Below are 26,079 nucleotides of genomic sequence, written 5' to 3' on the forward strand. Positions count from 1 at the left end.
CCAACTAATAGATGAATTAGCTTTTGAGATGTTTTCTGCTCCCCTTCTGTATTTAGAGAAGACTTAGGATTCTCATTGGCAAAAGGATAGACATGCAGATTTGTGACAAAACTGCACAAAAAAAAATGCTTCAAAAACCCACTGAGTGCACAGAATCTGTCAGCAGGTTTTTGGTATGTAATCTGAAAACAACAGGAGATAGATTCTGACACAGAGTTCAAAGATGTGTCATTCATTACCCTGCTGTGCTGTTGTGTACTTATAGTAAAAGTTTAATCATCTGGAATTAACATTGCCAAACTACATCAGTTCAACCATGCCCCCTCCACCTCTCTGTCTACAGACCTTAAATAGAAAGCCTGGTGTGTGGGCTAACTTTCTCAGTTAACTGCTGCACCCAATAAACTAAAGGATACATTTTTGAACTCAGGGCCTCTTTCCCTACATCATGCTGCTCTCAGATGAGCTACCAAAAACCTGCTGACAGATTCCCTTTAAAAGGAACCTGTCACCAGATTTTCCAAATTGTAGGGATTCACGCTCTCCACTAGGCATTAGATAGTGTTCACACAGGCAATGTGGTTTTGTTCAAATGAGCAGTTTTATTAATTTTAATAAAACTCACAGGGATTCAACAACCAAAACAGCCTTCTGGACACAAAGGTATCACAGCAAATAAACAGTTAATTCAGTGGGCACATATATGTCAGTGTGGGCTCACCCGAACAGTTTCTAGTCTGTTTTCTGGAGCACACTTTCAATAATATATAGGGTACATTCACATATCACCCTATATGCAGGCCCACATCCCATACATACATATATATTTTTATATATATATATATATATATATATATATATATATATATATATATACAGTTAGGTCCAGAAATATTTGGACAGTGACACAAGTTTTGTTATTTTAGCTGTTTACAAAAACATGTTCAGAAATACAATTATATATATAATATGGGCTGAAAGTGCACACTCCCGGCTGCAATATGAGAGTTTTCACATCCAAATCGGAGAAAGGGTTTAGGAATCATAGCTCTGAAATGCAGACATGCTTGGAGTAGCAAAATCAACAGTCGGGTACATTCTGAGAAAAAAGGAATTGACTGGTGAGCTTGGGAACTCAAAAAGGCCTGGGCGTCCACGGATGACAACAGTGGTGGATGATCGCCGCATACTTTCTTTGGTGAAGAAGAACCCGTTCACAACATCAACTGAAGTCCAGAACACTCCAGAACACTCTCAGTGAAGTAGGCTGTCTCTAAGTCAACAGTAAAGAGAATACTCCATGAAAGTAAATACAAAGGGTTCACATCTAGATGCAAACCATTCATCAATTCCAAAAATAGACAGGCCAGAGTTAAATTTGCTGAAAAACACCTCATGAAGCCAGCTCAGTTCTGGAAAAGTATTCTATGGACAGATGAGACAAAGATCAACCTGTACCAGAATGATGGGAAGAAAAAAAGTTTGGAGAAGAAAGGGAATGGCACATGATCCAAGGCACACCACATCCTCTGTAAAACATGGTGGAGGCAACGTGATGGCATGGGCATGCATGGCTTTCAATGGCACTGGGTCACTTGTGTTTATTGATGACATAACAGCAGACAAGAGTAGCCGGATGAATTCTGAAGTGTACCGGGATATACTTTCAGCCCAGATTCAGCCAAATGCCGCAAAGTTGATCGGACGGCGCTTCATAGTACAGATGGACAATGACCCCAAGCATACAGCCAAAGCTACCCAGGAGTTCATGAGTGCAAAAAAGTGGAACATTCTGCAATGGCCAAGTCAATCACCAGATCTTAACCCAATTGAGCATGCATTTCACTTGCTCAAATCCAGACTTAAGACAGAAAGACCCACAAACAAGCAAGACCTGAAGGCTGCGGCTGTAAAGGCCTGGCAAAGCATTAAGAAGGAGGAAACCCAGCGTTTGGTGATGTCCATGGGTTCCAGACTTAAGGCAGTGATTGCCTCCAAAGGATTCGCAACAAAATATTGAAAATAAAAATATTTTGTTTGGGTTTGGTTTATTTGTCCAATTACTTTTGACCTCCTAAAATGTGGAGTGTTTGTAAAGAAATGTGTACAATTCCTATCAGATATTTTTGTTCAAACCTTCAAATTAAACGTTACAATCTGCACTTGAATTCTGTTGTAGAGGTTTCATTTAAAATCCAATGTGGTGGCATGCAGAGCCCAACTCGCGAAAATTGTGTCACTGTCCAAATATTTCTGGACCTAACTGTATATATATATATATATATATATAAGGCATCAAAACTATGAATTAACACATGTGGAATGAAATACTTAACACAAAAGTGTGAAACAACTGAAAATATGTCTTATATTCTAGGTTCTTCAAAGTAGCCACCTTTTGCTTTGATTACTGCTTTGCACACTCTTGGCATTCTCTTGATGAGCTTCAAGAGGTAGTCAACGGAAATGATTTTCCAACAGTCTTGAAGGAGTTCCCAGAGATGCTTAACACTTGTTAGCCCTTTGGCCTTCACTCTGCGGTCCAGCTCACCCCAAACCATCTCGATAGGGTTCAGGTCTGGTGACTGTGGAGGCCAGGTCATCTGGCGTAGCACCTCATCCCTCGCCTTCTTAGTCATTATTTAAACTTAAAGAGTAGCTATCAGGTTACTTTTCATTTTATAAATCAGTGTGCATGAAAATAAGCAACTTCGTAAAATAACTTAGCAAAAAAATCTACTTATTTCTCTGCCAAGACTGATCTTTACTCTTAAAATTCTCAATTTACAGGTAGAATCTGTCTTCAGTAAAATCATATTTCTACACTACTGAGATAGGAGATGACAGTTGTATCTGATAGGGTTCAAGGTAGAGGAGTAGGATGGAGGAGCCTAAGTCAGAGCTACTCTTTCTTCCCTTTTACTTAGATTTTACCCATAAATTGGGAATTTTGAGAGTAAAAGATCAGCTCTGGTGGAGAAAGAAGCAGATTTCTCTTATAAAATAGTGTATATTACAAAGTTGCCTATTCTCATGTGTACTATTGATTTATAACATAAAAATTCAAATGATGGTTACTTTTTAAGTAATAACAGAGAAAACGTTTTGCAAATATCTCAGCAAACAAAGGTCGAAGGTACAGTACATGACTTCTTCTCTGAGCTTTCCATATTCAACAGAAAAAAGTAACTAAATAACCGAGCAAATAAATAAATTTATCATATTAAAACACTCAAAACAGAATCATAAACTGAAAACTTGTAGTGACATTGGATATGTTACAGCTTAGCCAGTGGCGTAACTAGAGTCCAATGGACCTCAGTGCAAAGTTGGGACCTGAGCTACTGCCCCACATGTTGGTCAGATGTAGGGGCTCTTGTAGTGTTATAAATTCTATAAAGACATGTATAGTGCTCCCTCCCAATTCTTATGTACTAATGTCCCCCATCCCGGGCCCCTTCCTAGTAAATATGTCCTCTACTTTGGAATATATGTACCCTATTCTAGCATATATGTTGCCATTGTGGGCCATATCCTAGTAAATTTGTCCCCCATCCTGACATATACTGTATGTCCTTATCCTGGTATATATGTGCCTATCCTGGTATAAATGTCTCCCATCTTGGGTTCCTTCCTGGTAATTATGTTCCTCACAAAGTATATATGTCCCCATCCTGAGCCCTGCCTGGAAAATATATCCCCCCTCTTGGCATATATGTCCCTATATGCAGCCTCTTCATAGTAAATATGTCCCCAATTATGGACACCTTCCTTGTAAATATGTCCCCCATCCTGGTATATATGTTCCCCATTCTGGCATTTAAGTCCCCCATCCTGACATATATGTCGTTATCCTGGGCCCCTTCCTGGTATATGTGTCCCCCATGCTGGTATATATGTCCTCCATTCTGAGCCCGCACATGGTAAATATGTCCGCCATCCTACGCCCCTTCCTGGTAAATATGTCCCCCATGCTTATATATATGTCCCCTTTACTGCCATATAGGTCCTTATCCTGGTGTACATGTTCCCCATCCTGGTACATATGACCTTATACTCCGCCTATTCCTGATTGATTTGATATATATATATATATATATATATATCAATCATATATAGTATTCTGCATCTAACACATAAAAAGCCCCAAAACATTCTACTTATCTTCCTCTGCTCCAAAGTCGTGTGGTGGCTTCCTCTGTAGCCAGCATAGTGACCGACAGCTGACATCGGCGTGCCTGTTATGGTGACGATTGATGTCACTGTCATGTGCTCCCAGTCACTGATATGGTGACATCAGCTGCTTGCTTCTATTTAGCCACCAACGTGTATTGCAGTGCAGGAACCCGATGCACAGCAATGCTTTCTACTGGATGTGTGTCCTCTGACACACATTCATCTGAAATAGGCTCTGGGGTTGAAAATAGCACCGATTCAAAACCAGTAGGTATTAGAATAGAATTCCAACATGTACAACTTTCATAGATATAGCAACATGTGATATTAAAACTTAACCTTTAATTGGGTATTAAAATGAAATATATACAAACTGTGATCCAAACACCAATTAAAACCTGAAAATGGTGAGGCCAATGAACGGTTCATGTGTTTATGGCGCCATCATTTTCAAAGATAGGGGAACAGGTATCGTTCACCTTTTATAAACAACACAGGATGGGTAGAGAATTCTTATACACAGATAGCTAATATAGCACCGCTGATTAGATGGATGCTGGGTAAATGCAGCTTTCAAAAATGTATGTGATCACAAAAAGTGGCATGCCATTCAACCACAAAGATGTTGTCACTCAGCGCTAATACTATCAGGCTAAGACAATATAGTTGCCCAGCTATAGAGTTATGCTGGTGTGATACACTCTATCAGGGGACAATTAAACAAATGCACCATAAAATATAGTATCCAGGCCACGTAGGTTTGAGCTCTGTGTTGAGCCACTACCGCGATTCTCAGGTGTTCTATGCCTCCCCTGATGAGCAGTTGTTGTGAAACGCGTCGGGCATCACCTGTATTTTGGATACTAGGGTCAGCCACAACAGGGCCAGCTGTGGACTGCCCTTGTAAGGGCGGGAGTCATTGTGGATAATTAAAGGGTCAGCTTTATCCCTGACAGGGCTAATGACCAAGCCACTACTCCCACCGTGCCGGTATATGGACTAAGCAACACGGGAGAACGACGATCCATCATTGGGACGAAAAGACTGGGTGAGATTGTTCCACTTCAAGTGGCCTTAACACTGCACTGTATTTGATATATCTCATGCTTTTTGCCTATAGACATAGTTGGTATACAGCATGGTACATGTATTGGGGAGTTATTGTCTCCTGGATACTATATTTTATGGTGCATTTGTTTAATTGTCCCCTGATAGAGTGTATCACACCAGCATAACTCTATAGCTGGGCAACTATATTGTCTTAGCCTGATAGATGTTGTCACTCAGCGCTAATACTATGTGGTTGAATGGCATGCCACTTTTTGTGATCACATACATTTTTGAAAGCTGCATTTACCCAGCATCCATCTAATCAGCGGTGCTATATTAGCTATCTGTGTATAAGAATTCTCTACCCATCCTGTGTTGTTTATAAAAGGTGAACGATACCTGTTCCCCTCTCTTTGAAAATGATGGCGCCATAAACACATGAACCGTTCATTGGCCTCACCATTTTCAGGTTTTAATTGGTGTTTGGATCACAGTTTGTATATATTTCATTTTAATAACCCAATTAAAGGTTAGGCTCTGGGGTTGGCGGGCCCCCTCGAGCCTCAGGCCCGGTCGTTGTTGCGACCACAATTGATAAGCCTCTGAGCTTAGCTTCCTGATTAATCAACATATTTACAGAAATATAAAAAATAACTGAATGCATTTTCTTTATTTAAGGATCTGGAAAAGATTGCAGAAAGCTCAGGAGAACATGGTATTGTTGTATTCTCTCTCGGCTCTTTGGTGAAAAACCTGACAGATGAAAGAAGTAATGTGATTGCCTCTGCTCTGAGCCAACTACCTCAGAAGGTAATGATCACTATTCTTATTAAAACTCATAAATGTCTTTAAAATGACACTGTTGTTACAAATGCAATACAGTCGCAATCAAAATTATTCAACATTCCTTACAAATTAGAATTATTAGCAAAATTTACAAATATTTTTTGTTTGCAATAAACGTATGAAATTAACAATTTAAAAAGCTCAACTTAACTGATATAGCAAGTGGTCTATGCAAATTGAACACAAAATGCCACTTTTACTGACCACTACAGTATCAGAATTATTCAACCAATGGTAGTCAACAACTGATTCAGTAAATAAGCACACTTCATTTCATTGGCAGGGGTACCTAATGCCAAAACATTTTCCAAGTTGTTCATAAATCATGGGGTAAGATGCCATGGAATCCCTCTGACCCCATCTCAGTTTACTTTCTGTATCCATGTCAAGCACTCGTGGTACCTGACCATGGATTATCTCACTAGCCTGCCTTTAGTCCTGCCCGTAAGTCACTAGCATCACAGCTTCAATTTTGTGTCTGTGATCATAGATCTGACGTGACTTGCCAGAAAGCTTCAGTTTTGCCCGATCTGTCTAAAGGACATTCTCCCAGAAGCTTTGTGGCTTGTCAATCTGCATTTTGGCAAATTTCAGTTACGCTTTTTGTCTGATTTGCTATCAAAAATGTTTTCCTTCCTCTTCGGTTGTCTTCCATGACATCCACTTTGAACAAGACACCAACGAATGGCGTGATCCCACACTGATGTATCTTGACGATGGGGTTCACCTTTAATCTCTTTGGAAGTTACTCTGGGCTCTTTGGTTAACATTCGCATTATAGGGTGCTTTACACGCTGCGACATCGCTAACGATATATCGTTGGGGTCACTGTGTTTGTGACGCTCGTCCGGCGTCGTTAGCGACATCACAGCGTGTAACAGCTAGGAGCGACGATCAACGATGGCAAAAACGTCAAAAATCGTTGATCATTGACACGTCGCTCCTTTTCATAATATGATTGGTGGTGCATGCCGCTGGTTGTTCATCGTTCCTGCTGCATCACACATCGCTATGTGTGACACCGCAGGAACGACGAACATCTCCTTACCTGCGTCCACCGGCAATGAGGAAGGAAGGAGGTGGGCGGCATGTTCCAGACGCTCATCTCCGCCCCTCCTCTGCTATTGGGCGGCCGCTTAGTGACGCCACTGTGACACCGAACGCACTTCCCCCTTGAAGGAGGGATTGTTCGGCGGTCACAGCGACGTCGCTGAACAGCTATGTGCGTGTGACGCTGCTGTAGCGATATTGTTCGCTACGGCAGCGATCACCAAATGTCGCACGAACGACGGGGGCAAGTGCTATCGCTCGCAACATCGCTAGCAATCGCTAGCGATGTCGCAGCGTGTAAAACACCCCTTGAAATAATAATAATAATTTTATTCATTTATATAGCGCTATTAATTCCACAGCGCTTCACATACATTGGCAATCAGTCTATCCAATTTGTCATCAATTTTCTTCTTCTGGCCATGTCTTGGGAGATTTTCTACAGTCCATATAGACCTTACCCCTTCCAAACATGACAATTTTCCTTTTTTGCATTTATGTTTTTTATTTTACGTCTTCCAAGAGTCATAATTTTTTATTTCTCCAACCACATTGCGGCATGAGTTGTAATTTTTAATGACACTATTCATTTTCTCATGTATTGGAAAGTGTGAAAAAAATTCAGAGTGCACCAAAATTGTAAAAAAGTGCAATGCCACATATTTTTATGTTTTTTTTTTACAACATTCAGAATATGGTAAAATGGCAATATATTTTTTGGTTCACTAAAATTAAAGTCACATACATAGTTTTTTTTATTTAACCAGTGAAAAAACTCAGAAATTTATAAAAATAAAAAAAGAATTCTGCAGACCAAAGTGCCCTCGCGGGCTGAACTGGTGGCCGTGATGAGCCAGATCTATAGGATGGAGGAGCTGGTCGGCCAGGTATCTGACTCGGGGGAGCGAGTGTTCAGGCTGTGGGCGCAGTGGATTATGTATAGAGAGACACCAGACCTGGTACTATGGCTTCAAGCTTCAGTTGGGGGCGTGAGACCTCTGTGATTGTCCATTCCACAAAACAAAAGTGCCGGGGGCTGCACACGACCCAGACGAGACATCTTCTTCGTCCTTCTTTTCTTTTCTCTCTCCCCCTACATTTCCTCTTTTCTCATCTTTCTTTCCTCTTTGTACATTTTATGTTATGTTTACATTGTTATAAAGGATTGTCATCCCAGGGACTTTGTGTATCTACGTTGCCTCCCGTTTCTAAACGAGGCTGCATACATTTTTGTATGGGGTCGGATTGTTGGTCACCCAGTGGGCACCATCTCCAAAGTAAAGCTATTACATGGGTGATGATGGTCTGACCTGAAGTGTGTAAAAAAAAGGAATTATTATCCAAGTAGAAAAGTGTTGTATTACTTATTACCTCCAAGATTTGAGTTATCCTACTGTATATCATATGTTGCCCATCCTATAAGTTGTAAACATGTTCTTTATTCGAATAAAATCTGATTTACACAAAAAAAAAAAAAAAAGAATTCTGTCAATATGCTGTGTGAGGGCTTTTTTTGATTGCTTCTTATTGTATTTTTTGCAGTTGAAAAATCGTAATTCTGGCATTTAGATTTTTTTTTCTCATTATGCTAATTACCAAGTTGGTGAATTAAATTGATATACTGTATATGATTTTGATTTCTTTGCCTGTGTGGATTGGATTGGTTGTTACCGACATCTGGTGAGAAATTCATGTGAACAGAACCTTATTATTCTTATTGCTAATTCATGCAGGTAATCTGGAGGTACAGTGGCAACAGACCAGTTACATTAGGGGAGAACACGGTGCTGTATGACTGGATACCACAGAATGATCTCTTGGGTAAGTCTTAAAGGCACATACCATCTAGATATATATGTGTGAAATATACAGTATACAAGTACTAAATGCTTTCAGAGGTTTGATCTGACAGTTCTCACGGATTTTTTTGTATTAACATTATTTCATCTAATTTCTACATATTATCACAAACCGCTTTCTATTGCAGCAGAAGAACTAGTTGTTATATGCCTCAGTAATGAAAACACTGAATTCCGTGAAGCAGATTATTTTTATTTAATTTTAAGAAATGTTACAGTAATGATGAGTCATTGTCAGAGTAGGGGACGGTTGGTGAATAACAGGGAGAGGCAGATGGAAAGTTTGACTGGGCCGTTCAAAGTTTTGCAATTCGTCTTGTGATGACTTATTCCACTTCTAGGATATGTTTCTTGTTGAAAAACAGGCAGACATAAAGAAAAAATCTGCTTCTGCTCATACTGAAGAAATTAAAAACTTAGTTATAGCAGGCACACGCAGAAGAGCGCCCCTGGACCAGAACAATAAACGGGCCCTTTGCAGTCCAGTAGCTCCTCATAATGCACAATCTCACCTATTTTGTAGGTATCTCTTGAGCCCCTGTGTGGCTGAACAGATTACACCAATAGTCTATCCCTGGAATAGTGGCTCCAAAAAAAAGTACTTGCACTTTATGAGTAACAAGAATATGACAACCACATGTATATAGGCAAATGTAGGATAGACCGTATATAGTATGTTTCCCCGAAAATAAGCACTACCCCAAAAATAAGCCCGTGCAGGAATTTTCAGCCTTTTAGGAGTAAAGCCTGCTTTATACGGGACGACCGATTGTGCGATTTCACAATCGATCGTACCCGCCCCCGTAGTTTTTGCGTCACGGGCAAATCGATGCCCGTGGCGCACAAACTCGTTTAACCCCCGTCACTCGCACTTACCTTCCGGACGACCTCGCTGTGGGCGACGAACATCTAATTCCTGAAGTGGGAGGGACGTTCGGCGTCACAGCGACGTCACACGGCAGCCGGCCAATAGAAGCGGAGGGGCGGAGATGAGCAGGATGTAAACATCCTGCCCACCTTCTTCCTTCAATTAAGCTGGCGGGTGCCGTGGGACGCAGGTGTCGCGGGCGGGGAGGAGGGTGTCAGCACACCGCGCTCACCCCCTCTGCTCGGGTCCGGCAGCTGCTCAGTGGTGGCTCGAGCTGTGGGCCGGATCCCAGGGTTTCTCGAGCGACACTCCTCGCCCGTGAGTGAAAGGGGATTGTGGTTGGGTGTGGGGATTGTTATAGTTCGTGACGCCACCCACGGTTATGGTGATTGCACCACCGCTGCTCTGGATGGGGATCCCGGGGATGGTGATGGGGAGCAGCCAGGTGTTGTGTTGCCCCTCCGTGGGTAGGGGTTGGTGATCCCGGGGCCCGGTAATGGGTGGTGAGGTGCGGGGCCTGGTGGGAGCAGGGATGCGGGGGCAGCGCTGTGCCTTGCGGCACTGTGGTACTCACTCAGCCTGAGACTTGGACACAGTTTGTACGGTAAACCAAACGGCTGGTAGGACGGTCCCACAGACGGCAGCACCTGCACTCCCGGTAGTTGACGGTGATGTCCCTCTTCCTTGCACCTATGTTTGACTGATGGTAGCGGTGGATTCCCTCCGGTTACCCGCTCCCCGACTACAATCTGGGCCGGAGGAGCTCTACACTTTGCCCGCAGGCGCTGGCCCTGAGAAACTGGTGCCTTGGCGGTGGCGGTGTCTCTCTGCTTCAGGTTGGGCTGTTGCCGTCAATCGGGACTTGGTTGTTGGGGGATCTACGTCCCCTTCACTGACGGATTCGGCAAATTTGGCGACTCCTAGCCTTGCCGGGGTCCGAGAGGCCCCTGCCCTGGTGCTGACTGTCCTTCGGAACACTGCTCCAGACCACCGGGCACACAGCCAACGGGGTCCTTCCAGGAACTTCCAAACGGTCCCCCTCCAGACAGTCACCGCCGTCGCTGACCTTGCTGTTCTGGCCCTACACAAAGCTGGACCCTTCAGGCTTTGCACACTCTCCGCTCTGTCACCACTTCTTACTTTCCTCCTTTTCCACTTTCACTTTTCTTACTGTCACTTGCTGTTTACTTTAGCCCAGCCTGGGCTACTCCTTCCACTTCCTCCTCCCTGACTGTTCTCTTGCCCTGCCCGGGCTACTCTCTCTGTTTACTCAAGCTCGTCCCTGAGCTGACTGCACTCTTGCCCTGCCTGGGCTAATCTGCCTGGTACTTCCTGCCTCCAGAGCTGTGATCTCCTTGGTGGGCGGAGCCAACCGCCTGGCCCACCCCCTGGTGTGAATCATCAGCCTCTGGAGGAAGGCAACAAGGATTTTTGGTTAGCTGTGATGTGCCTACCTGGAGTGTGGGGTGTGGTGGTGTTGTGACCTGTGACCCCTGGCTTGCCCAGGGCGACACATTCCCCCTTAGCAAAATGCAGACCGTCCGCGGGCTGCCGTCCTACACCGGTTTTATTTTTCTGGAAAAAGGGGATAACAGGGTTAAACATAACATAATAACATTTTTAATAACTTCTTCCCAAGACGGGAGGCACATTTACTTTTAACGTTGCAACGGTTTACGGTTACGGTTTCCGCTCTCTCCCACCCAAGCAACCTGGCCCTGATGCTGCCCCTAAAACCCAGGCAGCACCCCTTGACCCACAGTCCAGCACACGGTACCCGAGCGGGATCTGTCCTTCCCTCCAGAGGGTAGCCACCGGTTCCTTGGCGGCTGGGCCCTGGCCTGCTCTGCTCAGGGCCCTCCCTCCAACCTGCCTCTCCGGAGGCGGCATTGCGGAAAACGGTAACGGTAACCAACATATTTACAAGCCACTAACGTCTGTGGTTGCCCTGCAAGTTCACGGGCTTGTCCATGGATAGTTCCCATGCATTTTAAACGGTCCCCACGGGGACAACGGTGCCGGCTCCGGCCGGTTCAATCACAACAGACAATCTGGTGAAAACTCGGTAATCATCATTTTCATTTTTCAAACTTTCAACAAACAAACAGTGGTGGTCCCAACGGGGACGGTGCTACGGGCATCTGCTGCCCTACTCCGGACTTCCAGGCTCCAGTGCTCCTTCCAAGGGAGGGGGCGCGGCGCTTGCTGGGGCCTCTGGGCTGCCCCTCAATCTAGCGTCCAGCGCAAACCACCCTCGCTCCCCAAAGAACCGAGTGTACTGGACGATATCACCCGGCATCAGATTGCGGCCGGGATGCTCCTCGGGCAAGTGGGCATTCACATCCCGCCGGGCTACAAAAACGTCGGCCTCCAGGCCCGGTTCGTATATGAATCCGTAGCCCCGGCGGACATCAAACCGCCTCACCTGCCCCACGTACAACGGTCCTCGGGCACGGGAGGTTGCCTGCCGGAGGTGTTCCTTCTCCCGGATCGCTCTGGCCACCAGTTCGGCCTTCTTCCGCTCCCTCTCGGCGATCTCCAGGCCCAGCGGTACCGGCTCCCTATCCCAGTACGGCGCTGCTGCCAGCGCCGGCGCACGGGTCGGGCCCCGCGGGACATCCTTGACGTTACCCACTGTCAGGACTACGGGTGGCATGTCCCGCGGTGTCTTGGCCTTGGGCGCTGCCTTGCAGCAACAACCCGGCGCTACCTCAGCCGAGGTGTGGGGGATGGGCATAGGGGCTTTCCGCTGCCGGGCCTTCGGCTCGGTTCGGGTCGGTTCGGGTCATCGGCTCCGGCTCGGGGAGTCTTTCAAGGGATGCCTCCGGTTCTACTTTCGGCGTCTTCCACGGTAACACCTCCGGTGTGCCGCGGGCTCCGGTTACAGGTCGGCCCGCTTGGGCGGGGACGCTGGGTACTGCTACCGGTTGCGGTGGTAGCAGGCCTAGTGGCGGGGTCACGGCCTCCGGGACGGGTGGCGAGGGAGGCAACGGGGGGAGAGGGCTTGGACTGGGCCCCACAGCCGCGATGACCGGCCCTTCAAGGGCATCGGGACGTGGGTCACTCACCCTCCCTTTCTCCGCCTCCTCCTCGCGTCTCCGCACGGTGGCTACAATGTCCGCCATGTTGGCCTCCCACTCCTCCATGAGGAGCTGCATCCTGACCTGCAGCCTTTGGTAGAGCTGCGCGGTTCGGATTTCCACCCACGCCGCGGTTCCAGGCGCGGGGGCTACGGTGTCGCGGGACGGCATCCACATGATGGCTTCTCTCTTTGCTTCCAGGAACGGTATGTTTGCAGAGTCCTGGCGTCCCTGCTTTTATAGCCGCAGCTACATGCGGCCAGCCGCCATCGCGTCCCCCCTAGCTCTTTCCGGCCCCTCCTCTCTCGGGGCGGGGTTTTGGCCTTCGCGCCTCTACTGCTCGAGAAGACGCTCGAGCGGGAACTCTTCGCGTCAAAGATGGCGGCTTCTGAAATTTTTCTGCCGGATACCTCCGGCGGTAACAAGGCGCACCTCTACCAGACGGCAGAGCGGTAAGATCCTGTTCGTGACGCCAAGTTGTCGCGGGCGGGGAGGAGGGTGTCAGCACACCGCGCTCACCCCCTCTGCTCGGGTCCGGCAGCTGCTCAGTGGTGGCTCGAGCTGTGGGCCGGATCCCAGGGTTTCTCGAGCGACACTCCTCGCCCGTGAGTGAAAGGGGATTGTGGTTGGGTGTGGGGATTGTTATAGTTCGTGACGCCACCCACGGTTATGGTGATTGCACCACCGCTGCTCTGGATGGGGATCCCGGGGATGGTGATGGGGAGCAGCCAGGTGTTGTGTTGCCCCTCCGTGGGTAGGGGTTGGTGATCCCGGGGCCCGGTAATGGGTGGTGAGGTGCGGGGCCTGGTGGGAGCAGGGACGCGGGGGCAGCGCTGTGCCTTGCGGCACTGTGGTACTCACTCAGCCTGAGACTTGGACACAGTTTGTACGGTAAACCAAACGGCTGGTAGGACGGTCCCACAGACGGCTGCACCTGCACTCCCGGTAGTTGACGGTGATGTCCCTCTTCCTTGCACCTATGTTTGACTGATGGTAGCGGTGGATTCCCTCCGGTTACCCGCTCCCCGACTACAATCTGGGCCGGAGGAGCTCTACACTTTGCCCGCAGGTGCTGGCCCTGAGAAACTGGTGCCTTGGCGGTGGCGGTGTCTCTCTGCTTCAGGTTGGGCTGTTGCCGTCAATCGGGACTTGGTTGTTGGGGGATCTACGTCCCCTTCACTGACGGATTCGGCAAATTTGGCGACTCCTAGCCTTGCCGGGGTCCGAGAGGCCCCTGCCCTGGTGCTGACTGTCCTTCGGAACACTGCTCCAGACCACCGGGCACACAGCCAACGGGGTCCTTCCAGGAACTTCCAAACGGTCCCCCTCCAGACAGTCACCGCCGTCGCTGACCTTGCTGTTCTGGCCCTACACAAAGCTGGACCCTTCAGGCTTTGCACACTCTCCGCTCTGTCACCACTTCCTGCTTTCCTCCTTTTCCACTTTCACTTTTCTTACTGTCACTTGCTGTTTACTTTAGCCCAGCCTGGGCTACTCCTTCCACTTCCTCCTCCCTGACTGTTCTCTTGCCCTGCCCGGGCTACTCTCTCTGTTTACTCAAGCTCGTCCCTTAGCTGACTGCACTCTTGCCCTGCCTGGGCTAATCTGCCTGGTACTTCCTGCCTCCAGAGCTGTGATCTCCTTGGTGGGCGGAGCCAACCGCCTGGCCCACCCCCTGGTGTGAATCATCAGCCTCTGGAGGAAGGCAACAAGGATTTTTGGTTAGCTGTGATGTGCCTACCTGGAGTGTGGGGTGTGGTGGTGTTGTGACCTGTGACCCCTGGCTTGCCCAGTGTTCATTGTTCCCATGGTGTCACACGGAGCAACGTGTGATGCCACGGAAACGATGAACAACCTGCACCCATGAAAATAAACGAGATTATGAAAGTTAACGACGAGTACACGACTCACGATTTGTGAGCGATACTGCGTCGTTCAGAGGTGTCACACGAGACAACATCGTGCGCTATGCTGGATGTGCGTCACGAAAACTGTGACCCCGACGACATATCGCACAATCTATCGTCTGGTGTAAAGCCCGCATTAGGCTAAAATATAAGCTCTATCCCGAAAATAAGCTCTAGTTGTGGTCCAATAATGAAGTGTCCATGTAGCTAAAAAAGTTAAAAATACTGCAGAACACAAAATTAACACACCCAAAAGAGAGAAGACAGACCCCGCAATCATACTCTCCAGACCCTGAAGAAGGACATGCGGTGGAATGCGCGCACACACCAGTGATACTGTACTGCTCCGGGGACTTGGGACACAGTGGAAAGCGAACACCTGCAATGGAATGCATCGAGGACCTGCAATGGAATGCATTGATGCGTTCCACTGCAGGTCTTTGTATATCACAGAGCTGCCAGCTGGAAGCAGTACTGTATCACCAGATGTTTCTATGTGTGTGTCTGTGTATATATGATGGTCCTGCAATCTGATGTGTGTCTGTGTGTGTGTGTGTGTGTGAATGTCGGCCAGAAGCAGGGGATGACTGCTGTGGAGCACACAAGGACCAGCTGGAAGTGCCCACTGTGGATTGCAGGAAGATCGCGGGAGGAGCTGGGAGTGACACAGATGTCCAGGGTCTGAAAAGTATGATTCCCCAAGGGGATGGGGGGGGGAGAACAAATACTCACTAAGAGCTATGAGCTAAATTCCTAGGGATTAATACTTGGCAGGAAGGAGCACAAAATGATTGCAAGGATGAAGAGAAGAGCAAATGCATATGCAGGTGATAAAGTGCGGTGCGCTACCTTCTGTAGTGATGATCCTGTGTTATTCTAAAGGCCACGTCTCACTAAGCGACATCGCTGCTGAGTCACGTTTTTTGTGACCATTTTTTGATCGTTGCTCTCCTGCTGTGAAGCGCACATCGCTGTGTTTGACAGCGAGAGAGCAATGATCTGAATGTGCAGGGAGCAGCGAGCTGGCTTCTGCGGACGCTGGTAACCAAGGTACACATCGGGTAACCAAGCAAAGCGCTTTGCTTGGTTACCCAATATTTACCTTGGTTATCAGCGTCCGCAGCTTCTAGAAGCCGGCTCCCTGCTCCCTGCACACGCAGCCAAGGTACACATCGGGTAACTATAAGCAAAGCGCTTTGCTTAGTAACCCGATGTGTACTATGCTTACCAAGCACAGCGTCGTTACATGGGTCGCTGGTGGCTGAACTATGATCGCTGTGGAGATCTGCCTGATTGACAGCTCACCAGCGAATATGTAGCGATGCTCCAGCGATCCCTGCCAGGTCAGATCGCTGGTGGAATCGCTGGAGCGTCGCTAAGTGTGACGGTACCTTAAGACTGTCCTGGCAAGGAGCTCTAGGGTTAAACTTATCTCATTAGGTTCCTGCTGTAGACCCAGGATGGAGCTGTTGTCTAAGATCCTGAATACTAGTTACTATTGCCAGTTATAGTTTTGCTTGATCTGGTTCTCACGTGTCTATCCACTTTTGTTTTTTTAGTAGTCTCCAGTTGTTGACCTTGGCCTGTTTTTTGGCATTCATCTACAGTGCTGGCCAAAAGTATTGGCACCCCTACAATTCTGTCAGATAATACTCAGTTTCTTCTTGAAAATGATTGCAATCACAAATTCTTTGGTATTATTATCTTCATTTAATTTGTCTTCAATGAAAAAAAAAAATGTCATAAAGCCAAATTGGATATAATTCCACACCAAACATAAAAAAGGGGATGGACAAAAGTATTGGCACTGTTTGAAAAATCATGTGATGCTTCTCCAATTTGTGTAATTAACAGCACCTGTAACTTATCGGTGGCACCTAACAGGTGTTGGCAATAACTAAATCACACTTACAGCCAGTTGACATGGATTAAAGTTGACTCAACCTCTGTCCTGTATCCTTGTGTGTACCACATTGATCATGGAGAAAAGAAAGAAGACCAAAGAACTGTCTGAGGACTTGAGAATCCAAATTGTGAGGAAGCATGAGCAATCTCAAGGCTACAAGTCCATCTCCAAAGACCTGAAAGTTCCTGTGTCTACGGTGCGCAGTGTCATCAAGACGTTTAAAGCCCATGGCACTGTAGCTAACCTCTCTAGATGTGGACGGAAAAGAAAAAGAAAAATTGACGAGAGATTTGAAAGCAAGATTGTGCGGATGGTGGATAAAGAACCTCGACTAACATTCAAACAAGTTCAAGCTGCCCTGCAGTCTGAGGGTACAACAGTGTCAACCCGTACTATCCGTCGGCATCTGAATGAAAAGGGACTGTAAGGTAGGATACCCAGGAAGACCCCACTTCTTACCCCGAGACATAAAAAAGCCAGGCTGGAGTTTGCCAAAACTTACCTGAGAAAGCCTAAAACGTTTTGGAAGAATGTTCTCTGGTCAGATGAGACAAAAGTAGAGCTTTTTGGGAAAAGCCATCAACATAGAGTTTATAGGAAAAAAAAGAGGCATTCAAAGAAAAGAACACGGTCCCTACAGTCAAACATTGCGGAGGTTGCTTTGCTGCCTCTGGCACTGGACTGCTTGACTGTGTGCATGGCATTATGAAGTCTGAAGACTACCAACAAATTTTGCAGCATAATCTAGGGCCCAGTGTGAGAAAGCTTCCTCACGGGTCTTCCAGCAGGACAATGACCCAAAACACACTTCAAAAAGCATTAGAAAATGGTTTGATAGAAAGCACTGGAGACTACTAAAGTGGCCAGTAATGAGTCCAGACCTGAATCCCATAGAACACCTGTGGAGAGATCTCAAAATGGCAGTTTGGAGAAGGCACCCTTCACATCTCAGGGACCTGGAGCAGTTTGCCAAAGAAGAATGGTCTAAAATTCCAGCAGAGCATTGTAAGAAACTCATTGATGGTTAATGGAAGCAGTTGTTCGCAGTTATTTTGGCTAAAGGTTGTGCAACCAAGTATTAGGCTAAGGGTGCCAATACATTTGTCTGGCCCATTTTTGGAGTTTTGTGTGAAATGATCAATGTTTGATTTTTGTTTCATTCTCTTTTGTGTTTTTTCATTGCAAGCAAAATAAATGAAGATAATAATAAAGAATTTGTGATTGCAAACATTTTCAAGAAGAAACTGAGTATTATCTGACAGAATTGCAGGGGTGCCAATACTTTTGGCCAGCACTGTACCTGACATTTCTGCTGCTATTTTAGTTATCTTAGATTTCATGCTGCTCCCTGACCACACTTTTCCAGCCAGCTTCCCTGGCCAAGCCATCTCACACACTGCCCACATGACAGTTATAAACTTAAATGCCTCATACATTTTGAAAAAACAAGCAATCTAATTTATATGAGGGCCTACTTACTCATCTCCAGTAGATGATGTCGGGGAGAGATGGATCCTGGAGTTGGAATATCAACAAATGATACTTTTATTTTTTTTGGAGGGAAAACGCATCAATACTCAACTGATCAGATAAGTTTTTTGTATGAGTGATTTAGGAAAGACAGTTGTCAGTCGATTGCATGTTTGTCCAACAGCTAGCTTGTGTATGGCCATTTTTAGGTCTCACTTTGCAAGCCAGGTATAAGAGATTTATCAAGCAGAAAAGAGCGGTCTAGGGTTAATAGTTGGAGCCCAAAGACGTTTATCTTTTTCTTCTCCCTCTTTATAACCCAGTCTTGAGCGTATACATGTATTGCATTAGCTTTTTTGATCTTGTGGAACAGATACTGGAACAAGGGTGATGAAATAGTTGTTGGCTGAACTAGCATACTATTACATGTATATTGGTGAATTATCGTTTTTGGTTTGATAGTTACGTTTATCCATAGTGATTCACTTTTGGGTTGATGTTTTTACTTAGTAAATCAAATGTGTAGAAAAAAAAATTGGCATGAATATTACTACGTTATAATCAATAAAGATTGTTGTAATAATAATATACGATTACAACTGTCCTTTTTTAGGTCATCCAAAGACCAAAGCCTTTATTACCCATGGAGGAACTAATGGAATTTATGAAGCCATCTATCATGGAGTGCCTATGGTTGGAATTCCACTATTTGCCGACCAGCCAGATAATATTATTCATATGAAAAACAAAGGCATGGCAGTGATGCTAGACATCAACAAGATGCAGAGCCAAGACTTAGTGGATGCAGTTAACACCGTTATTAACAATCCAAGGTAAGAGTTTCAGAAGTACATGTTATATTAAAATATTCTGCAAAATATGGTTCATAAAACATAGTAGTATGGGTGAACCAATTATGATCTAAGTCCCGGGCCTCAGTAAAAAAAAGGTCATAAAACAGACAGTAGACTAGTTTGCTTAAAGGTTAAGCTTAGGTCTAAACTTCAGTCTACATGTGTGTATAGCAGAGACCTGTCAGTCACTGTTAGCAGGCGAGGAGAAGACGTAAGGGACCCGCGTATACAACTAGTGCACAGTGTGGCTCGGTTCCAGGTGGAAATGTTTGTCTCTGAAACGCTGCAGCGTTTCAGAGTGAAACATACTGGCTGTGATCATACCCAAACCGTGGGTAGCATGTATCAGCTGATAGGTGCCCTTTAAAAATCATCTCTAGTTTATAGTTTCAATTCTGCAGTTCCTATGCAGCAATGCGTCCCTACCAAAACAAACAGCAAACAAACCCTTTATTTGGTTTAAACCTACAGTTATATTTTTTTCCATTTGTCTCATCCATTATCCTAAAACACGTCTAGTAGGTTACCAAGGAGGAAAGTAAAGATGGAAAAGAATACAACTGCATGACCTGACTACACAGAGTTTGTTTGTTGTCTGTTACCATGGAAACATATTGTTCTATTTAGAAGTTAAAGGGGTATCCCCCTCTCCAACATGCTATCCCAATATGTATTAGGTGTAATAATAGTAAAATTAACAAATACCTCCAATTAGAAATGTAGTATAGTTCTCCTGATACCTTATGTGCAGGCCATTTCCATAGCTTGGGTATCCATGATTACGACCACGAGCAACTGTTGTGGTCATAAGAAAGGAAACCTAAGCTACTGCAATGCGTTGCACATTAGGTAAGTAACGAAGCTTATCAAGCGAACTATACTACAATTGGAGGTATTTGCTAATATTATTATTATTACTACACCTACTACATATTGGAATAGGATCTTGGAGATGGGAATACCTCTTTAAATAAACAAGATGGTAAAATATTTTTTATTGTGATCTGCTGCTTCATTTCTCATTTTAGATGCATAGAGGCAATTTAAACATTGCTTGCACATGTAGACAGAGAAGGTCTTATTAAAGAATATATATATATATATATATATATATATATATATATATATATATATATATATATATCTTACAATATATAAATAGTAAATTGTGTTAAAGGTGTTTTCTGAGCCTTGAAGAAAATTAATTTAATGGAAGAATTTGTAAAACATAACGAAAAACACTCTCCAAAAACTCCACTACAAGCCCGGTAGTTCCTGTTGGTATTTGTTTACATTGCAGCAGAATGACGTGTGGATCTACCCACTACCCATCTGGGGTAATTTACGTTTAATAAAGGGAAATGGAACACAAAAAAAAAAAAATCTAAATAAGTGTTCCACCATTTTATCTTTTAGTTATAAAGAAAATGCCATGAGGATATCACAGATCCATCATGACCAGCCACTTAAACCCCTTGACAGAGCTGTTTTTTGGATAGAATTTGTTATGCGTCACAAGGGAGCAAAGCACTTACGTCCAGCATCTCATGAACTAGCCTGGTACCAGTACCACCTCCTGGATGTCATTGGGTTCCTACTTGTCTGCCTCTTCGTTATGCTCTACATTACAATGAAAATATTCTTCTTTTGCTGCAGAAAATGCCGTCCAGCCAGGAGGAAACAGAAAAAACATTAGCAATATTCATTTTCGTTTGTTAATTATTGGTGCCCATTATGTTTAGAATCATTTTCTGTTAAAAAGCAATGCTGCCCAATGCAGCCTTTACAATTTTTCAGTGTCCCCTTGACAATCATGAGGTTACATGCTTTGATAATTTGACTATTTAATTTGAATACTTATAGTCTGGTATACGAAGTATATCACAAATCTTTAGTCGTGCTAAAAATTTATATTGAGAGATTAGCAAATCACTGTCATCTTGGTGGTCTTACAATTAGCATTGAATTTGAAGTACTCTTTCATTCTTAGACTGCCAGAAAAAGCCTAGTAGGGTGTTTCACTATTTGTGGCAGTCGCATAGACAATGAATGAAGCAGAGGTCGAGTAAGCGCACCTCTGCTGCATTCAAGACAGGGTTTCAGAGTCTGTTAAACTTATTGATCACTGGGACCCCCAGTAATCCAATCAACAGTGAATAACTTGTTATTTTGGAAATAACCAAGTCATTGATTTCACCCATGCACACACAAGATTAGGGAATCACTGTAGGGTTGTGCAATTCGGTAGCAGTGGGGGAGGGATTGACTCTGGATGCCCCGGTATGCTACAAGAAAACTGTGGTCCTGGCTGGCTGCGTGGACTTGTGTGGTGCAGGTCATACCTCTTAGCAGGCTGCATGTCACTGATGTCTTTGGCAGGCCAGGACCAAACAGCAGTATAGACTGACACATTGACCAGCAGTTCCCTTCAACCAGGAGTTCTTTACTTAACAGTTTCCTCAGTACGTCAAGCACAACTTCATACGTGAGATAGCAGGCACGTATCTTATGTCATATTTTAAGTACACTTTCCATTTCACAATATATCATGAGGTCCAGTTTTAATTCTAATTGAGTTGTTCCTGATCTTTCTTGATTCAAGTTCTCCAACCCAACCCAGCCCAATATAGCACGATCACCTTCCTATTTAGCAGGCCAACATCTCCTTCCCTCACATGGTAAGGGCTCCAGGGGGTCGGGACACTAAGGCAGGAATTGAGCAGAAGGTACTTACAGTAGAAGGTTTCTTCTCCCCATAGGAGAGGGGTTAGGGGATTCTCCATAGTATCGGTGAAGAGCTTTAGGTTCGCAGTCACCAGAGGAGATCTTACCGGGGAAAGTCGAACTTCATCACACACCAGTGGTGATAACCCCAGAACCTTATCGCTAAGCGGCCTGGCCATTTGTCCGTACTCTCGCTCCTTCAGAATAGAGACACTCGTCCGAGGGTAGGTCTCTAGCCTTCTGGATGTTCCGTTTGATGCTACAGTCACTTCACGAGATCACGCTATCTCACTCCAGTTTCAAAGTTGCGGTTGTCACGAGTTACCTACTACATGCGGCCTTATCGACCTGTATAACTAGCCTATCCGCACAAGCCACTAGTGGATCCCTATCTGATGTTCTATGAGGAAACAATCACTTACCCTACGAGCTAACCCCTCCCATTGTGGGCTAGTCCCACACTTATCTAATTTAGTCCCTGCTGTCTGTTGCCGGGCAGACTAAAGGCCCCGTCACACTAAGCAACATCGCTAGCAACATCGCTGCTAACGAACAACTTTTGTGACGTTGCTAGCGATGTTGCTGTGTGTGACATCCAGCAACAACCTGGCCCCTGCTGTGAGGTCGTTGGTTGTTGCTGAATGTCCTGGGCCATTTTTTAGTTGTTGCTGTCCCGCTGTAAAGCACAGATCGCTGTGTGTGACAGCGAGACAGCAACAACTAAATGTGCAGGCAGCAGGAGCCGGCTTCTGCGGAGGCTGGTAACCAATGTAAACATCGGGTAACCAAGAAGCCCTGTCCTTGGTTACCCGATATTTACCTTCATTACCAGCCTCCGCCCCTCTCACTGTCAGTGCCGGCTCCTGCTCTGTGCACATGTAGCTGCAGCACACATCGGGTTAATTAACCCGATGTGTGCTGTAACTAGGAGAGCAAGGAGCCAGCGCTAAGCATTGTGCGCTGCTCCCTGCTCTGTGCACATTTAGCTGCAGCACACATCGGGTTAATTAACCCGATGTGTGCTGTAACTAGGAGAGCAGGGAGCCAGCGCTAAGCATTGTGCGCTGCTCCCTGCTCTGTGCACATTTAGCTGCAGCACACATCGGGTTAATTAACCCGATGTGTGCTGTAACTAGGAGAGCAAGGAGCCAGCGCTCAGTGTGCGCTGCTCCCTGCTCTCTGCACGTGTAGCTCCGTGCGGTGGTAACCAAGGTAAATATCGGGTTGGTTACCCGATATTTACCTTAGTTACCAAGCGCAGCATCTTCCACGCAGCGCAGGGGGCTGGTCACTGGTTGCTGGTGAGCTCACCAGCAACTTGTGTAGCAACGCTCCAGCGATCCCTGCCAGATCAGGTTGCTGGTGGGATCGCTGGAGCGTCGCAATGTGACATCTCACCAGCAACCTCCTAGCAACTTACCAGCGATCCCTATCGTTGTTGGGATCGCTGGTAAGTTGCTTAGTGTGACTGGACCTTTAATCTATCACCTATATTATTATATGTTACATTAGCAAATATTCCTATCTTATATATTGCCATTTCGTTGCATAACATTCTTATGAAAGTCATATGCACCTTATACACAACTCTGCTACATCTTACATTATACATTACATCTTATGACACATTACAACATAATATTTCTTACATCTTATTTTACCTTACACTATGCTTTATACATAGAAACATTACATTACATTATTTACAATGCCGAAATACACACTACAATACACCAGTGCAGATGGTGTATTCAGGGAGGAATGCGACTACAGTTCACCCTCTTATAGCACAAGAGGTCAGCCACAGGCTGTCAGGGCCTTTCGAGCTGTAGTTTAGGAACTCTTGTAGTGCCAAACTTTACTAGTGGTATGTGGACCTGTGGATGCTCGGGTTCAGCTTGACTTTAGTCCACTTTACCCAGACTCAAACCTGAGCCTGAATAAGTCAATGGAGACCAGAATTTAAGTGCTGTAAAATGGTCTTAGTAAGGGCTAGGAGGCTGAAAATTAAAACAAATGGGGGTAAAAGCAGGAGAATTATACAAACCCAAAGATGACATGGTGGTCAGACTGCTTACGCACCCGATGTTTAACCAAAATGCATATTTACTGCTTCCCGCTGTGCCAGCGTCTGTGATTGGTTGCAGTCAGACTGCTATGCACTCCCACCGCTGTTTAAACAAAATTAATATTCACTGCTTACCCTGCCCACCCTCTGTGCCAGCGTCTGTGATTGGTTGCAGTAAGCCTACTATACACTCCAACTCCTGTTTAAACAAAATGAATATTCACTGCTTAACCCACCCACTCTCTGTGCCAGCATCTGTGATTGATTGCAGTCAGTCTGCTGTATTGTAGTGTAAAAATAAATAAATAATTTAAAAAAATGTTTGGGGTCCCCCCTATTTTGTTAACCAGCCAAAGCTAAAGCAGCAGATGCAGGCTGACATCTGGTTGGGAAGGGCCCATGGATCTTCCCACTCGAATAATAGCAGCTACTGCTTTTCCCAACTGTTTTCTATTGCCCTGGTGCATTGGCAATTCAGGTGATAGTATTGGGGTTGATGACAGCTGTGAAATGACAGCTGGCATCAAGACTAGGGGTTAGCATTGGAGAGGTGTCTTTCAGAAACCCCATTACTAACCCGGCAAATAAACAGTTAAAAAACACACAGACACAGGAACAAATATTTTCTTTTAAAAAACACTCCCCAACTCCCTTATTCATCAATTTATTTTACAAAAAAAAGAAAAGCAAAAAAACATGAAGATCCGACGTAATCCATGGAATCACATAGAGTCCAATAAAGGAAACCTGAAAGACATAAAAAGAGAGAGGTTAAATAAAAACAAGACACGGTTCACCACTTTATAAGCTCCCCAAAAAACCCCACAGGTCTGACATAATCCAATGCGAACAGCAATCCCACAGCGCCTGGCGATTCTGAAATAAAAGCAATTGAGCCTGGTTCAAGTGAACGGGGCTCCATACTTCACTCATAGTCATTTCTCTTGAGCAGTAATGCCAATAACCTTACATGACCTCACCACTCGTGAGACATTGCGGGTCTCGCGATGCCCTTTGCGAGACTCGACGAGAGCAGTGACGTCATGTAAGGTATACTGTTGCTTCATCAACAGTTGAGTCAATATTACCCAAAATCTGCAAATGCATTCTGAGGTTAGGACTACATGATAAAATGATAAGGTAAAATAAAAGCAGCATAGCAGCGAAACTGCTGCATTTCCTATGGAAAACAAGATGAGAGAGAAATTAATCAGACTTTTAGCTATTATCACAAGGCTGCCTGTGCCTTTGTTCCCCACAGAAAAATATTGATGTTGTATGGTGGTCATGAAAGTGTCATAATTGTAATGGGACTTGCAGGGGATCACGTCATTATCTTGACTAAAGCCTGCTTTACACGTTGCAATTTCGCATACGATATCGTATGCGATTTGCAACGCCCCCATCGTATGTGTGGCATGGTCAATTTGTTGAACGTGCCGCACAAACGATTAACCCCCGTCACACATACTTACCCGTCCATACGACCTCGATGTGGGCGGCGAACGTCCACTTCCTGGAGTGGGAGGAACGTTCGGCGTCACATCGACGTCACGCGGCAGCCGGCCAATAGAAGTGGAGGGGCGGAGATGAGCGGGACGTAAACATCCCGCCAACCTCCTTCTGCATTGTCGGCGGGAGCCGCGGACGGAGGTAAGCTGTCGTTCAATGTTCCCGGGGTGTCACACACTGTGATGTGTGCTGCCTCGGGAACATTGCACAACCGCACGTTCAATCTTTGAGGAATGAACGACGTGCATGCGATGAACGGATGTTCGTTCAATCGCAATTGTACGGAGGTTTTACACGCTACAATCATACTTACGATGCCGGATGTACGTCACTTACGACATGACCAGGCCGACACATCGTAAGATTTATTGTAGCATGTAAAGTGGCCTTAAGACTTTTTTTTTCATCCCTTTAGCATAGTTGGTTCTCTTAATGTAGTTAAGGGTTGCTCCACTACTTTTATATTGATGACCTATCCAATCCACATTGGTGGGGGTCCAACACCTGGTACCATCACCAATCAGCTGTTTGCAGTGATTGATGATAGCAGATTTGGAGCTAAAGCTAACCTGTCACCATGTTTTCCCAATGTAAACTCTCATTTGTTCTATTACCACAGTCCATTAAAGAGGTTTTCCACTACTTTTACATTGATGAACTATCCTTAGGATTGGTCATCAATGTCTGATCAGAGGTGGGAGGAGGATGT

The 26,079-nt window shown here is 45.3% G+C and overlaps 1 protein-coding gene across 12 annotated transcripts in view; it reads left to right on the forward strand.

Moving 5' to 3' along the window:
- LOC142312699 (UDP-glucuronosyltransferase 2A2-like) overlaps positions 1 to 22,725 on the forward strand; it is a 142,425-nt gene extending 119,700 nt beyond the window's left edge. For all 12 annotated transcript variants that reach the window (XM_075351695.1, XM_075351709.1, XM_075351697.1 and 9 more), the window contains 4 exons: positions 5,905 to 6,036; positions 8,856 to 8,943; positions 18,826 to 19,045; positions 20,483 to 22,725. In XM_075351695.1, the coding sequence (XP_075207810.1) occupies positions 5,905 to 6,036; positions 8,856 to 8,943; positions 18,826 to 19,045; positions 20,483 to 20,762 (720 nt within the window). In that variant the 3' untranslated portion in view covers positions 20,763 to 22,725. The remainder of the gene's footprint in view (positions 1 to 5,904; positions 6,037 to 8,855; positions 8,944 to 18,825; positions 19,046 to 20,482) is intronic.
- The last annotated feature ends 3,354 nt before the right edge of the window (positions 22,726 to 26,079 follow it).

This window comes from Anomaloglossus baeobatrachus, chromosome 1 (assembly GCF_048569485.1).
Source record: "Anomaloglossus baeobatrachus isolate aAnoBae1 chromosome 1, aAnoBae1.hap1, whole genome shotgun sequence".
NCBI lineage: Eukaryota > Metazoa > Chordata > Amphibia > Anura > Aromobatidae > Anomaloglossus > Anomaloglossus baeobatrachus.